Source organism: Pagrus pagrus (assembly GCF_965226575.1).
Source record: "Pagrus pagrus genome assembly, chromosome: 17".
Classification (NCBI taxonomy): Eukaryota; Metazoa; Chordata; class Actinopteri; order Spariformes; family Sparidae; genus Pagrus; species Pagrus pagrus.
The window spans coordinates 3,829,051-3,845,864 of NC_140201.1; the positions used below are offsets into that span (position 1 = coordinate 3,829,051).

General features: G+C 39.8%; 2 protein-coding genes across 2 annotated transcripts in view; both read right to left on the bottom strand.

Annotated features, from left to right (window-relative positions):
• Positions 1-16,681, bottom strand: LOC311273292 (uncharacterized protein). Its single transcript, XM_084380272.1, has 14 exons — positions 14,541-16,681; positions 13,138-13,407; positions 12,056-12,334; positions 11,446-11,748; positions 11,242-11,349; positions 10,988-11,005; positions 10,421-10,428; positions 5,350-5,518; positions 4,262-4,528; positions 3,584-3,862; positions 1,797-2,099; positions 1,598-1,699; positions 1,444-1,461; positions 1-1,278 (listed from the first exon to the last, which is right to left on the bottom strand). Exons 1-14 carry the CDS (start codon positions 14,611-14,613, stop codon positions 1,229-1,231), a joined length of 2,247 nt encoding a protein of 748 aa, XP_084236398.1. The 5' UTR covers positions 14,614-16,681; the 3' UTR covers positions 1-1,228.
• The window catches only part of LOC311273320 (major histocompatibility complex class I-related gene protein-like), a 23,789-nt gene continuing 15,248 nt past the window's right edge, over positions 8,274-16,814 (bottom strand). Inside the window, exon 8 of the transcript XR_014624656.1 lies at positions 8,274-10,008. The gene's annotated coding sequence lies outside the window, so the exon portion shown is untranslated. The remainder of the gene's footprint in view (positions 10,009-16,814) is intronic.

Sequence of the window (16,814 nt, forward strand, 5' to 3'; positions counted from 1 at the left end):
CCCTCGCATGGACCTGTCAGTCACTGTCGAGGAAGTCACAGTATCGCCTTCATCGACTGAGAGGAACCTGGGTGTAATCCTCGACGACAGACTATCCTGCACCCCCAACATCACTGCAGTGGCCCGATCATGCAGATTTGCCCTCTACAACATCCGCAGGATCCGGTCTTTCCTCACAAAGGACACAACGCAACTCCTGGTCCAAGCGCTGGTCATCTCCCACCTGGACTACTGCAACTCACTCCTGGCTGGACTCCCAGCCTCTGCGACTAAACTGTTGCAGCGTATCCAGAACGCTGCAGCCCGCGTTGTTTTCAATCTACCCAAATTCTCCCATGTGACCCCCCTTCTCCGTGACCTCCACTGGCTTCCTGTTGCAGCCCGCATCCGATTCAAGTCGATGGTACTGGCCTTCATGGCCGTCAACGGAACTGCACCCATCTACCTCTAAACGCTGGTCAGACCACGCACCGCAGCGCCAGCACTTTGCTCCACTACATCAGCTGGCTGGCTGGTACCGCCAACACTGAGAGCTAACAAAGGTCACTCAGCGAAGTCATGACTCTTCTCTGTTCTGGCACCTCAGTGGTGAAACAAACTCCCGACCAATGTCAGGACAGCAGAGTCACTCACCATCTTCTGCAAAAGACTCAAGACTCACTTGTTCAGACTTCACCTCGACCCTGCATAGCATGACTCCAGAGACCAAACTCTACATTCTCCATCTATAGAGTGGTGCAGCAATAACATATTTTTGTAGGCTAACCTCGAAGTTAGCATCGACCTGGTTCCCTCCACAAGAAGTTTATGAGTTTTTTAAATTTAATTTTGGAATATCACCAAAAATATTATCTGTGTCAAACACAAGTTTATGATTCTTACATGTTTTGTACGTCAAGATAATCTTCACAGATGAACACAATTTTTGTGATTAAATTAAATCTCTATTAGTAAAAAGCTAATACAAGTTGTAAAGTTAGAGTTAGAATAGTTTGTAACTAAAGTCTGGTCATACGTTGTCCCCTGATTGTTTCGAGTATGAATTCAACAGACAACAACAATTAATAAAATAACCAATCAGAGTCATAGAACATAGAACAGTCCCATCTTTCAATCAGTCTTTTTTATATAACTGTACTTATAGTGCAAGAAGCCATCTTTTACTGTCTTTTAGTTCTGCAAAGCTAAATAAAGTGACACCAGGAGAGTCACTGAGTGTGTTTGTCATTCAGGTCTCTGGATTCAGCTGCTCAGGGAGCTCTGCGCTGTTGTCAGGAGCTGCAGGTCAGAAACAAACATCCCATATTGAACTTTTAGAAACAATAAATACAGGAAACAGTGTTGAAAAGGTTAATCTGCACAATAATGTGAAACATTTTTTAATCTGACACATGAAGTGTGAGTCAGATCAGCTGAAACAGAACCAAAGTAAGTTTTATTTACAAGATGGAGGGCTAATGGCTGAAATCAAAACAAAAGACAAATCATTTCAGTCACAGTTGTAAATGCCAGATTATCTTTAGTCACTTTATTCCTCTATTCTACTCAAATCAATACTGAAATCAAAGTAGTGAAATCTTTCCTTTTTCTCTCTCACCTTTCTTCTTTTTGTAAACGATGAATCCAGCAGCACCGATGAGAATGAGAGCAACAACAACCACTGCAGCAGTGACGGGGACGGTCATGTCACTGGGCTTCACTGTTGAATACAATAATAATTTATTTTTACTGTTTTTGTTTTTTTCAAGATGAATTCCCATGCACTCCCCTTCAGCACCCTCTGATCTCACTCTCACCCCAGTTGGTCCTGATCCGATCTTTCTTCAGTTTGGTGATGATGTCCTCCTTCACACCAGAGAGCTGAAACACACAGTCGTACCTCGTCCAGTCTTCAGGTGTGACTGATGAAAGGTTCAGGTCAACACTCATCTGGAAGGTTCCATCGTGGTTTGGGAGGATCTCTCCGTGGTCCACCTCCTCATGAAGCTCCTCTCCATCTTTCCTCCAGAAGAGTGCGGCTTTGTGAGGGTAGAAACCTGTAGCGTGGCAGCTGACTGGAGAGGAGGGAGTCTTCTGGAGGAGAGACACTGAGGGAAGCTCTGGAGAGTAAAGAGAGAGATATTAAAGAGGAGAGAGAGGAAAAGAAACAAGGTAAAAGAAAGATGAAGATATTAATAAAACAATGCAATACTATGTTTCTTGGCACATCACTGCTGCAAACTGTTGATCAGGGGAATAGTGCGAAACCAGCAACATGATCTGAATCACGTCGCCCACATGCATGCGTGTCTTCGTCAGTCAACTCTCCTTTCACTGGTCACATTTTAAGTTAAATGAGACTTCTGGGTTCTGCTCAGTTATCAGGACCACACTAGAAATAGATGCTGTAGGGACAAATTAAACCTCCACAGAAGAACACCAACCAATTCATGCAGGGCAGAATTAGGCCGTTACCAATTGATTATTAACATAAAAACTTGTGAATTTTGGTCACATTTTAAACCGAGCCCTCAACACTGAGCTTTCAGGCACTCCAAACCCAAGAACTGAGTCCAGAAAAGATCCCATTCTGTCAGCCAATCAGAGTAAACCAACTTATTCAATTAACAAAAGATGCCTATCTGAACATTGGACAAATCAACAAAAACTCAAAACAAACTTAATTTCTATCAGTCGCTAAACCATGAATACAAATGAGCAGATGATCTCTTTACTGTCAGAGGTACAAAGCAGAGACAGATCCTGACCAAACAGACTCAGTGTCCACAGTCCAACCACAGAGGAAGGATGACACAAGAAGTCGTGGCCGCCAACAGAGGAAAGAGTCTGTGGTCACTGCACCACAGGCGAGGAGAGGGAGAGATACACTTCCTCTTAAAATGTGAAGGATATGAGGATATGAAGAGAAGAATACTTTGAATTTTGCCTATAAATACCAACATTTTGGAAAGTTTATCTTGTTTGTTTCTTATCTTTTTCTTGAAATGTATTCATTGGTTGTATTCATATTTTTCTATATATTGTTCTTAAAATTTACACCTGCAACAGTTTGTAATAGTGTCGGCTGACTAAATATTGATATTTAAAAAAGCAGAAGGACAGTGTTGATGGTGGCCAAGTAATGTGATCCATGTATCCAGACCACAGTGTAATAATGACAGGGTACATAACAACACATCTGCTACACAGCCTCCACATGATCTGTATACAGACAGAGGAGGGATCTACACCACCACTAAAGACACTCACTACAGTCAGAGAAGAACAATGTCTGTCTGTTCTTATGATTCACAGTAAGGTCGTCAATCACAGTGTCAATGTTCAGGGGAAATATTTCTATTTTGAAACACTGAAACTGTAAAATCACTTTTCTTAAACTAACTGTGGCATCACAGTCTGAGCTTTGATGCTGAGTAGTGTCACCCAAAGATGTCTGTGATTGGTCAGGACTAAAATAAATGTAACCACTACAAAAAAGGTGATGTCAGACAGGTTGGATTAATAATACAATGACAGTTCAGTCTGAGCAGCCTATATGAAGATCATTGTGTCTAATAAACTACATCAGGTCAGGTGATTCTACCTGTTATCAGCAGAAAGCTCCTCCCATATTTGACATATGTCTTCAGCAACTCTGGAAAAATTTGAGTCAAAACAGACTTATATTCTTTGATTAAATCTTCATCAGCGTCCCATATTGGTTTGACGATGTCAGCCTCAGGTCTCAGAGCGATCCATGTAAATGTATTCAGATCCAATGCCAAGAGGTCTTCTCCATCATAACCAAACTGAAGGAAACCTTTGACCTCTCCAGTCTCATCATCCCACTCACAGCCATCCACCTCTTGTAAAACATGGACACCTGAGACAGAGACAGAGACTGTAATTAACACTGATTCACAGACGAAACATTCAGTGGAAAGATGATCTTAAAAACATTGTACACTGTGTGATGACTGCTATTTCTTTAGTCATGTGTGTTCATGAATCATCAGATTACTATCAGTAGTTTGTGTTTAACAGCTTCAGCAACAAGTCTAACTAGCAGCTGATTAATGTTGACATGATGAATGACAGGTAGTGGCTGGACCACTGAAGTCAAATTGATATGATGGTTTGCTTGACATGAATCTCTATTTCAGGTTATGTGTAAAATGATGTTAGTTTGAACTGATTGGTATCTTGAGGCCCTGGGTCACTTTACAACTAAGATGCAGAACAGTAGAACGTTAAACAGGCTATAACATGTTACATACTGTACCTCCACTTTGGTTGAAGAGACGCATCAAACTGTTAGTCAAAGTTTTGAAGAAGTTTGGCAAAAGCTGGAAACATTGTCGTCTGTACCACTCCAACTGCTCAGGATACATTGTGAGGAATAATTTAACAATGTCCAGTTTTACTTCCAGCCTGTTGTTGCTGTCACAGGACCCAATCAGATGTTCATCAATTTCTAGTGTTGCCACAAGTTCTGGGAGGTTTGGGATTCCAGTTGATGAAGTTATGAAATGCTTCAGGGAGTGTAGCACTGCAGGACAAACAAAGGAGATTATAAATAACACTAATATAAATATGATGGTAAGTGAAAATATCATAGATATGATATGAGGTGTGTGTGTTTGTTGCGAAGGAACAAAATGCAAAACTTTTAAGTGTAATGTGCAGGACAAACAGCCTCCATTCAGTATGAATACACACTCATCGTCACCACACATCCCCCTACGTGGACACACACTGGAGCTCCAAATCTGGAGCAGTGAGCAAAATACTGACGTTACTCGATGTAATATTAGAAGTGTTTGCAGAGTGTGTTGAAAGCAGCGGTCAAACAAAGGTTAAGGCTCAGTCCCTGCTCCAACAAATACAAACAAAACAGTTTAGATTTTTACTCGCCACATTTGGGGAATTATTTCAGTTGAACCATTTTGACACACAGGGTTTACAAAGCCCAACATTATCAGTTTCTGAATGCATTGACCTAATTGAGGGACTAAAAGAGAGCCATGCTCGGTTTAGAGACAACTCAGAGTGTGATTTTGGGATTTCTAGTTTGGGAAAAGCAACAAGTGTGTGAAATAATGATGAACTCAAACACATCCAGAATGATATCCTTGACAGACAGCTTTGCAGAATGTTGCAAAGTTAAATGCACAGTTTGTCCTTTTTGATACTTCTTAGTTCTTATAAGTCCTTTATTGGTCTGGATAAAGATGACCCACATCATTCTGCACTGGCCCACCGAAAGTACAGTTTCTTGCTGCTCCCCTGAAAGTGATACTAAAGTTGGAGCAAAAGAGTCGAGTGGACTGTGAACTTTAAAGAGTTTAAAGATTTAAAATGTGATCTTACCTGGTGATGAAACGTGACAGAAGAGAAGCAACAACAATAACGTTCTCATCTTGATTTGATGGAGACGACTGAGTGAAGGACCGAGCTGGATAAGCTGTTTACTGTTGTTTGTCCTCGCAGAGGGAAGTGAGAGTGTTGCTGTCCTGAGAAGAAAAATAGTCCGGACCGCCTACAAGTGATCCAGTCCTCATCAACACCCCTCACATAAAGTGAAGTATTAACAGTGTCATCAGCTTTTCTAGTGAACTCCCTCACTTCCTTCCTTTTTTCACATAACTATGGTGATTAAAACCAAAAAACAGATCAAAATAGCTTCTAGTCAGAGATTGGGTCTGAGTAACCCTGTCTTTGAGTTCAAGTAAGCGACACTTGATGGTAAGATTTGCATTCATGCTGGTATCTTTTAAAAGTGAATTAGTTATAAATCACCCTCATGAATGAACCAAACATCAATAGTTGCCTAATTTTACTCATTAACCATGATGATAAAGATACAGAAAAATAGAAATTAATGGCAAAAAATAACATCCTGTCAAAATTTTAGAGAGTCCTCAATTTCTCACAAATCATGTTGAAGAGAAGCTCGTGTCAAGTGAAGCTCCTCCACAGGTCACACTCTGGTTTTGTAGTTAAACTGTGTTTAACAGTGAATCAGCTGAATTGAGCCACTTTTTTGTAAACGATTCTAAAGACCATCTAATAATCTCTGCAGGAGATGTAATGATATTTTACTCATTCCCATTCGTCTCTTAAATAGGAAGACATCTCACCTTACTGTGCTCTGATCTTCCAGCAGCAGTGTGATCTCAGTTCTCGAGTGCAGTAGACCGTCTCGTCGACAAAGTCGTCACTTGTAGAAGCCGAGGCTTCATCACTTGACGAATCACTGACGTTCATCTGAGAACTAAACACTCACAAACAGGGTCATTTTCCTATTATTGTCTTAGTGTCTTCAAAGAAATGTCTCCCTTCGAACTGAGGGATGAGTTTTATAACCAGAGGAAATAATCTCACCTGATGGGAGGGAATGTGCTGTAATGGGGCATTCAGATGATATGGGGGCTTTTACAAGCAATTGAAATCAGATCTGCCCTGAATGAGCTGCATATTTTTAAATTTGGGAAAAACCGGAGCACCCGGAGAAAACCCACGCAGACACGGGGAGAATGAGCAACTTCACATAGACAGAAAGAGGACTGAAAAAACCCAGAACCCTCTGCTGTGAAGCCACAGTGTTAACCCCTGAGCCACCGTGCTGCCCAGGTAACACTGCAGCTGAAGGTCTTCATCCATGAGAAGATGAGTCGGAAGCAATTCTTATTCTTTGCTTCACATCGGTGACTTTATTATGTTGTACAGTAAAACAAGCCCATCGTCCCAACATGAGGACATCTTTTTTTTCCTTCTAAATCTACTTCCTGTTCAAAGAACACATTAAAACAACATTAATGTGAAAAATACCATTAGACTTTATTAATGCAAGAGCAACAGACAATATTTTTATTAAGAGTATTTATTTTCCAAACATATTTTGAAGTAAACATGGTGCTGGTAGGTGTGGCTTGTCTAGACGGACAAACCCAATAATAGCTCCACAACTATGAGGTCAATATACATGATCTTGGTCTCAGTGGACAGTTAAGAGCTCAGAGAATGTATCCCCATGTACATTTTTATCACCACCTATAACTTATTCTAGATCAGACAGTAGATAACACCATGATAGCGATGATCCTGTGCACAGAGATGCCACTGAAATCATTCAGCAGCTCCTCGACTACAACTGAACCAAAGTAGATAGAAATACCACAGAGCACATATATTTTACAAAGGTTTCAGTTTGGACAGAACCAGTCAAACTTGGATTCCTTAAAGTACCCAGTGTGTATGAAATATTTCTTTTATCTGCCTGAAAGGGAATCAGGCTATACAATACAATTGTCAGGGCCCTGTTTGTAATACTGTATATAATACCACTAAACACCCGTTAGATGGCAGCAAAAGACATGTATGAAATAGAGGCCGAGAGTTTCACAGCTGCCCGACCCAAAGCACTGGTATCTGATGACCTGGGAATGAGACTCAACAATCAACTATGTTTCTCCAGAATCACATACTGCATGTTTGAAGTGGGCAGAGCGCTAATGGGGAAAAAACATGTGATTATATGTATTTTCTCTTTTTCATCTTCAGGTGTTACCTCTGTATATGTGATTTCATTATTGTTGAATGTTGCTCGTACATTTAATGTTTTTTTACTCCCAACCCAAATCACTACTGTGAATGAACATGTTTCATCATGTATTTCACTTTGAGTCTCTCAGTTTTCTACTTCATCATTTGTTTCACTTTCTTTCTAAACTGATCCTCTGACCACCTCAGACGTAAAGATTTGCTCTTTTGTGCTGAGGGCTTCTGAGTGTAAGTGAAAGTAAAAGTGTATACAACGCTGTGATCCGACCCTCTCTCTGAAGTCACATAGTGCAGAAACAAGTGACAGACACCATTCACCCTGTTACAAGACACTGTACCATCAAAATGATTTTGAAGCTGAAAAAGTTACATAATGTTGCTTAAACTGTCAGAAGGCTCCTTTAACAGAGATACTGGCTCGCTGTCTAATCTCTAACTTCAGTGTCCATGCTAAGCTAAGCTAACCTTGTCTGGGAGATAACTCTGGTCAGAGTGAACATTGATATCAATCTTCTCATTCAAATCCTCTGTGAGAATACTGAATGATTAGGCAATATAATTATTGCAACTACAGTCACAAATGAGCATGTGGACGTAGAAAACCAGCCAAACTTTTTAACTTTGAGGATTTTATTGAAAAGACAAACTTCAGCACAAAAAGAAAAAACCAATGCATTTGACTTTGACATTCATTCATGTTCATCAATGTGAAGGAATCAGGTATATTTAGATAGTTTTAGTTTTATTTATTTTGCACAGTTAAAAAGAAAAAAATACGCAAAGAATGACAAAGAATACAATTAACATACAGTGCAGGGAGAGGCAGAAAACCCAGTGGGCTTATTTGAAGCCCCAACCTAAATAATGTTAAAGGTTAATATAATGTTATAAGGAAAAACAAAATTAACATACAAAAAATCATATATATATAAAAGTGATAACAAGCTAATAGTAACAAATTATATATAATAACAACATAATAATAACATCAATGTAAAAGCAGAGAATGTGACCGGTAATGTGTATGAGTGTGTGTGTGTGTGTGTGTGTGTGTCCGTGAGGGGAATATTGGTTTATACATCTAATTGATTAATTCCTAGAGCATGTGTGAATCAAAATAAAACATGGACACATGGACAACAATACATGAAAAAAAGCAATTACAAAACAACAGTTAAATTATCTTTTAGGTTTCTTTTGTAGCACTTTATAGAGGAACAGTTTTTTGCCAGATGGGAAAAGCCATCCCATAATTTGGTACCCCTAAATCTTATTGAAAACTGACCTCTGCAAGTAAGAAATTTAGGAGGATGAAGATCTGAAGATTGACGAGTTGAATAAGAATGGACCTGTGAATTTGCTTTGAAGTAAATCTTGAAATGCTCAGGAATATTCCCTTCACTTGAATGTATCTTATGAATAAAAACACATATTTGAGAAATATTGATATTGTAAATAGTAAGAATTTGTAGTTTTTGAACTAGAGGAGCAGATGAGATGTGTGACTCTGATTGAGTTGCAATTCTAACAAAACATTTCTGGAGGACCAAGATTTTGTAGAGAGTAGTAGGAAAAGTATTCGCCCAAACTATATTACAATATGACAGATAGGGATAAATTAAACTGTAATAAAGAGTAAGGAGACAGTTTGTGGTGACAAGATGACTGACCCTCCTTATTATACCAATAGATTTAATTATTTTTCTGCTAACCCAGTCAGTTTGTTCTCTCTCACTCAAACCTTCATCAACAATAATTCCCAGGAATCTTGTAGATGACACTTGAGGCATCTCAACAGACTCAATTGTAAGTTTACTGTACAGAGATACATCCCCCACTCTGCTCACCCAGGAGGTACAGTCACCCTGAGGTCATGCTCGGGGTCAAAGGCTTCTGTGTGTGCAGAGGGTCCTTTTCCTCTCCCTACACCAGATCTTGTTAGTAGTGGAAGAAACGGTTGTATTAAGCAGCTGGGCAGATAAGGTGCTGTCTCCCAAACAGGTCACATTCTGTTCCTCCAACATCCAACCTTCACTATATCTCATAAGAGAGACGCACCAGCTCTGTGATAGATCAAACTCCATATTCTCCCATCAATAACAACATGACTCAGGTAAGCACATTTCCACAGAGTATTCTGTGGCAGGTTAAATAATCACAGACAGGGAATCTCCTGAATCTCCTTCCTCACCTGGGTTAATCAGATTAATGAAAATTCATCAACAATCAATACACAGTAAAATGTACCAACAGTTGGTTGCACAGTATTCATGTTAAATGATGTTTCGACCCGTCATTGAACTGCAGTGGGTATCAGACTGGTCCACTACAAATCTACTGAGCCCTCTGACAGGAGACACTATTCTCTAACCCTGACCTAAACATCTTTAAGCTGCCTTTAAATCCTTCACTCAGCCAAACAAACAAACAACAAACAAACAGCAGAAACTCTGCTGATGACCCGGCCTTATAAACTACATTGCCTGGCCAAACTGGTTTCATTGGCAACTTCACATGAATCCCATGGCACACTGAGCAGTCCAACCGCCATCACTGCTGTCTGGTTCAAGTAGTCTTACCATAGATAACAACAAAGTGGAGGAAAAAAGTTTTTAAAAAGTGCATGTTTTAACACAAATTCAGACACAGGGAACGTAAAAGTCCGGCCCCTTGACACTTCATTTCTTTTTCAAATCCAACCCTTCTGAAAAAGTAGTTGAAGAGGCCCGATGCAGCCTTGTCTGATCACTTCATATGGGTTGAATGAAACGGTTGGATGGGCACCTCTTTTTAGCTTAAGTTGTTCATTAACAACTCCTTAAAACAAACTATTTGTAACAGAAACACAGAAACGGTTCAGTTCTTCCATTTACTCTACGCAGACAACTGACAGCACACCAACAAATCAGGTGTTAGAAGTCCCAAACCAAACTATCTTACATTACTGTCTCTTCACATGGTGAGGTGTAGCGCTTTGCTAACTCTCTTACTTAATGATAATTAGAGCTGCATCATCTGACATCACCTCAGCTGTACATCATTAGAGGACAAAAGCGACAATCAATAAAACAACCAATCAGAGTCATAGAACATAGAACAGTCCCACCTTTTCAATCAGTCCTTTTTTATATGTTACTTCATTTTAATTCTCATTAACTTCTTTTACTTTCTTTCAGCTCCGCAAAGCTAAATAAAGTGACACCAGGAGAGTCACTGAGTGTGTTTGTCATTCAGGTCTCTGGATTCAGCTGCTCAGAGAGCTCTGTGCTGTTGTCAGGAGCTGCAGGTCAGAAACAAACATCCCATATTGAACTTTTAGAAACAATTAATACAGGAAACAGTGTTGAAAAGGTTCATCTGCACAATAATGTGAAACATTTTTTAATCTAAAACATGAAGTGTGAGTCAGATCAGCTGAAATAGAACCAAAGTAAGTTTTACTTACAAGATGGAGGGCGAATGGCTGAAATCAAAACAAAAGACAAATCATTTCAGTCACAGTTGTAAATGCCAGATTATCTTTAGTCACTTTATTCCTCTCTTCTACTCACTCAAACTGAGTATCTGTTTATACTCAGTCTGTTTAGTGCTGACTGTATTTACTTTCTCTGATGCTTGTTTTAATTTTGCAACCTGAATAAAAAAATCAACTCAAAGACTGAAATCAAAGTAGTGAAATCTTTCCTTTTTCTCTCTCACCTTTCTTCTTTTTGTAAACCATGAATCCAGCAGCACCGATGAGAATGAGAGCAACAACCACTACAACCACTGCAGCAGTGACGAGGACGGTCATGTCACTGGGCTTCACTGTTGAATACAATAATATTTATTGTTAATGTTTTTGTTTTTTCCAAGATCAATTCCCATGCACTCCCCTTCAGCACCCTCTGATCTCACTCTTACCCCAGTTGGTCCTGATCCGATCTTTCTCCAGTCTGGTGATGATGTCCTCCTTCACATCAGAGAACTGAAACACACAGTCGTACCTCGTCCAGTCTTCAGGTGTGACTGATGAAAGGTTCATGTCAACACTCATCTGGAAGGTTCCATCATGGTTGGGGAGGATCTCTCCGTGGTCCACCTCCTCATGAAGCTCCTCTTCATCTTTCCTCCAGAAGAGTGCGGCTTTGTGAGGGTAGAAACCTGTAGCGTGGCAGCTGACTGGAGAGGAGGGAGTCTTCTGGAGGAGAGACACTGAGGGAAGCTCTGGAGAGAGTTCAATGAAATTATTTCTAGTTTGAAACACTGAGACTTAGCAAACTGACTTAACTCATGCTAAGTGTACACTGGCTATCACAGCCTGAGCACCGATGGAAAGAAATTTCAGAACAGCCAAAATGTCAGTGTCTACTGATTGGTTAGGACAACATTGAATCTTACAGCTACAGAAAATAAACAGAGAAAACAATGTAATGTCAGACTGACTGCAGTGATAACACAACAGCAGTTCAGTCTGAGCAACTGTATGAACATGATTGTGTCCATTAAACTACATCAGGTCATGTGATTCTACCTGTTCTCAGCAGAGAGCTCCTCCCATAGTCCAAATACTTCTTCAGCCACTCAGGGTAAAGCACTGTGAGGTAATGCTGATTTAATTTCATTCTAGCTTTGTCAGCATCCCATCTCAGTTTGGTGAATACAGCCTGTGGTTTTGGAGCGATCCATGTCTCTGCCTTCAGGTCAACTGATAGGAAGTCTTCTCCATCATAACCAAACCGATTATAACCAACAACCTCTCCGGTCTCATCATCCCACTCACAGCCACTCATCCTCTGTAAAATGTGAACACCTGAGACAGAGACAGAGAAAGAAACACCTCACCTCATCACTTTAAGGTTTGAGATGCCAACAATGAACAGTGATGCAACGTCCCTGGTTTCAGTCCAAACTATTATAGAGAGGACTAACACAAACACAGTTTTCTCTAGTTGTGTAGTATAATAGTTATATTCTGTGTGTATTTATAATGTGTATCTGCCTTCCCACCAGACCGTGGTGTATTATCTGGAGTTGTTTGATTCCTACTTCCTCTCCTGTGAGAAGCTTAACCCTGTAAATATGGCTCACGGCGTATATTTAGATTTACAATCATTGTGTATTGTTATTCTGGATTTACTTTTTATTTTGAATAACAGAATCACAGCGAAGGATTACAGAAGACTCATCCTTCATGGATGCATTAATAATGTAAGCTACCTTTGTTCTCATGCACTTTGTGTTACTTAGTTTTGGCATGTATTCATATATATTGATCCATATTTGCTGTTGTACAGAAATCATCCATCCTGTCATTCATCCATCCATCTGATGGAGCATTCCCAACTCAATAATGATTTAAAGGATCTTGGATCCTCGTGTTTCAATGTGCACACCAATCAGATGTTCTGTGGTCCAGTCATCCCCTGAAGCAGTATTAGTCAGTAAAGTATTCAGTCTTTTTCACTGTGCATGATGAAAACTTTCTTTCAGCCCAGGGAGGCTGATAACATCAATTCAAAATATTCCTGATACAAATCTTACTAGATTATTTTTATAATTATAAAGAACAGTTCATGAAGTAAAAGGTGAAATATAACATCGTACATACTGTACCTCCACTTTGGTTGAAGCGCTGTTTCAAAATATTGATTGTGTCTTTGAAATAAGTTGGGTACCACACAAAACATAATCTTGTGTACTGCTCCACCTGGTTCGGATCATCTTCCAATAATTTTTTTACCCAGTCGTGTTTTGGTTCGATTATCTGTTCGTTGCTGTCGCAGTAAGCCACCAGATTATCATCAACCACTGCAGCTGCAACAAACTCTTGGAAGTCTGGGAGTCCAGAAGATGCAGTTAAGATATAGTTCAGGGAGTGTTTCACTGCAGGACAGAAGAGGTTCATACATTCAGTATAAATACACACGTCATCATCACACTCATCATAAATATGATGTCATGGTAACACTTAAGGTTATGGCCTGCCAACTACAGCATGAATCTTCTAATCTAACTTATCTATTACCTATTCTATCATTACAGGGTTCAGTACCGCCCACCAACTACTGAGAAGCATTTTGGTGTTTGGACAGACTTTAAAGAGAAGTTACACTCAAAGTACTTTTAACTATCAGGTACCCCTTCTAATATGAACGTGAGCATCCTTTATGGCTGCAATATATTGATATTACACCGCTACTATGATAAGAGACTATATGTCATCTTAGATTGTGGATATTGTTATATCATGATATAAGTGTTGTCATTGATAGAAGTGAGTTTACTGTTAGAAGACACACACTGAGTTTGAAAGGTATGAAATGAACTGTGGTTTGTCCTTTCATACTGTATGTTTGCTATTGTGCAATGACTTTCAATGAAGCTTCTCAATGACTGTTGTTTTTCAGTCTTCTACTGTTCATGACAGTTGTTCTGATCCTGGAACAGGGCAATAAAACTGCTCATCTTCTGTAACTGCCTCATCATAAAGAAGCTTTTCTTCTTCCTGCACTCCATAAAAGACAAAGAACAACTCTGTGTAACAACAATGTCAGTCCACATCTACCTGAACCACCTAACAGGCTGGACACACGTTGCTCCTGCCGTCTGTTTACATGGAGTTTGACTCTGATATTTATAGAAACATATGATGACGTAATATATTTTAACCCTGCTGAAGGAGTGAGGAAGCCGGAGGGGGAACGAGAGGGGGTGACGGAGAGGAAGTGAAAGTAAAATATAGAGTGTCTTCGCGTCTGTGACATATTCAGATATTAAAACTGTAGTAAAATGCTGGTATGATGTCTGAAGTCATCTGTCTCCTATGTTTTACCCCACATTTACAACATACAGCCTCCAGTAACAAGTTAATTTTCATATTATCTGAACCCTGAGCTGGGCAGACTCGATCTGAAATATAAAGATGGCAGCCTCCATCTTCAGGTCACTAGTTTACTGCTGAACTGTTCTGTTTCATAAACTGCTTTCAGGAAGTAACTCAAGGAAAGTTATCTTACCTGAAAATGCAAAGTGGCTCGACAGAAGCAAGAGAATGAAGATCTTCATGTTCTGATGAGAAGTAAGTTTCATCCACTTAACAGCTGAGTTGAGTCAGTGGAGTTGAGTCTTCATGGTGTGACTAAAGGGAGGAGGTGTTTTCTATTTGGATAACACGCCTCCTTCCTTCCCTCACTGTGTCTTTAGCGCCCCCCAGCGGGGATGAGAGGTTTAGACAGGGGTAAAACTTCTTCAGAAGGTTTTCCTGTGGTCTTTGGTGTTTGTAAACTCAAAATAAATTGAAGTTCTTGTACTCAAATAATGTAGTTTCAGATATAGAGGTGTATATAGATATAGATGGAGGTGTTAAACATTATTTGATGGCAGTTCGACTTCATGAAGGACAAGTTAACACATTAATGTACGTGTGTGTCTGAACTTTGTCTTTATTACGCCACCCTTCAGTTGTAGCATGAGATCAACTGAATTAACTGAGTGAGTTCAGAATGGAAACTGGCTGGCAGAAAAGCTTTTCTTTAAAATGTAAAAGACATAATGGTTTGTCTTATTTTCTTATATTACCTGATATTTTGTTACCTGCAGGCATTCAAAATCTGCCTCACTCCACAGTGAACAGTCCCATTTTTCACTTTATGTTGACAGAGTTTCATAATATCAAACAGCCCAACAGTGAAACAGAGAAGCATCAGTGCAGGTTTGGACTGGCCCGGCTTTGTCTTTGACAGGTACAGTATCAAAACACAATGTATATCTGTTTCAGTGGCTGAGGAGGACTTTAACACTGGACCAGTGTCAAACTGTAAAAACAGGCTTTTTCACTTTCAAGTCCAGACAAACTTTACATTGGATATATCAACTTATATTCTAACACACATTAGGGCTTTGACATCAAACTTCGGTATTCGAATATAATTCGAATATTAAAAAAAAAAGATATTCGAACGAATATCGGGCAGCTTCTAAATATTCGAACCTATAATAAGCATTATTTTTGGTAAATGTGTTTGCCTGAAAACGTAGTTTTCAATCCAGATTCGAGGCTTTTTTCAGCCTGTTTTGTGAAACGCAAGCTCATGAGCATTGATCACCTGGGGCTTCTGTACTGATGACGTTATCACGTCGTTAGCGCCTGACGCCTGTTTACACTCTTTCACAGAAAAACAATGGCGGAGCAAAAGGCTGCGAGTGCGGAAGGAGAACTATACACACCGGAAAATTTAAGGAGTAATGTGTTGCGCTTCTTTGGTTTCCTGAAACAAGGAAAAATAATGAGAAAGGACAAAGTTATTTGTAAAATATGTAAGACTAAACTTATCGACCACTCCACGACCAGCAACTTGAGAGCCCACCTGTCAACACTTTTCTGTCTATTGATTGATACACTGCCCTCTGGTGGACAGAACATAGAACAACAGAAAAACGACTTTCTTTTGATACTAATATAGGTCTTACTGGAGGCATTTAATGATCAAAATATTATCAATAAATATTCGAATATTAATATTAATAAACAAACGAAGTTCGAATATGATTTTTTGGGCAAATGTCAAAGCCCTAACACATGGACTTCACTTTGATAAACTCATCTGAACATATTTTAACACAGCTCTTGTCTTATAGCATCATACACCAACAGCGACTCACTGCCTTTGTTTGAATTGATGTAATATGATATTTATGACTCTGGCTTAATTGCAGAGAGGCCTGGTTAGTTTATTAATTGCAACTGTTATTGAGCATTAATTTTCCCATGCAGTTGACTTTAACCGTAACTATAGCTCTTATTCAATATAAACATCACCAGCATGAAAAACACCTTCAAACAAGGATTTAGCAATAATAAACAGTTTTAATGTCTAAACCTTGTGGCTCATATCTTTTTCCTTTGTTTTGAATCACCTCATAACCAAGAAATACACTCACATTAGAAACCTTCTACATAGTAACACCCCGGGGTTTGTGTAGTGTTTCAGTTGGTACCAGTGATGGCGGCATGCTGGAGCTCATATAGAAATCCACGTTCAAACCGCAGGTCAGGACACTCACCCGAACCACGGAGAAGCCGTCCAGCAATTTCCTCCAAAACCTCTTCCCAGAGGCAGCGACGTGACCAGAGACCCGTCCCGAAGCTCGGTCCGTCACCGACTCCTCCGTCCTGAAGCAGCCGCAGCAACGTCCAATGTCCAACCTCGTCCGCCGTCTCCTCATTAGCAGCTAGCGATGCTAACAGCTAGCAACAGTCCCATCTCGGTCTTCAGCTTGCGCCAGTAACG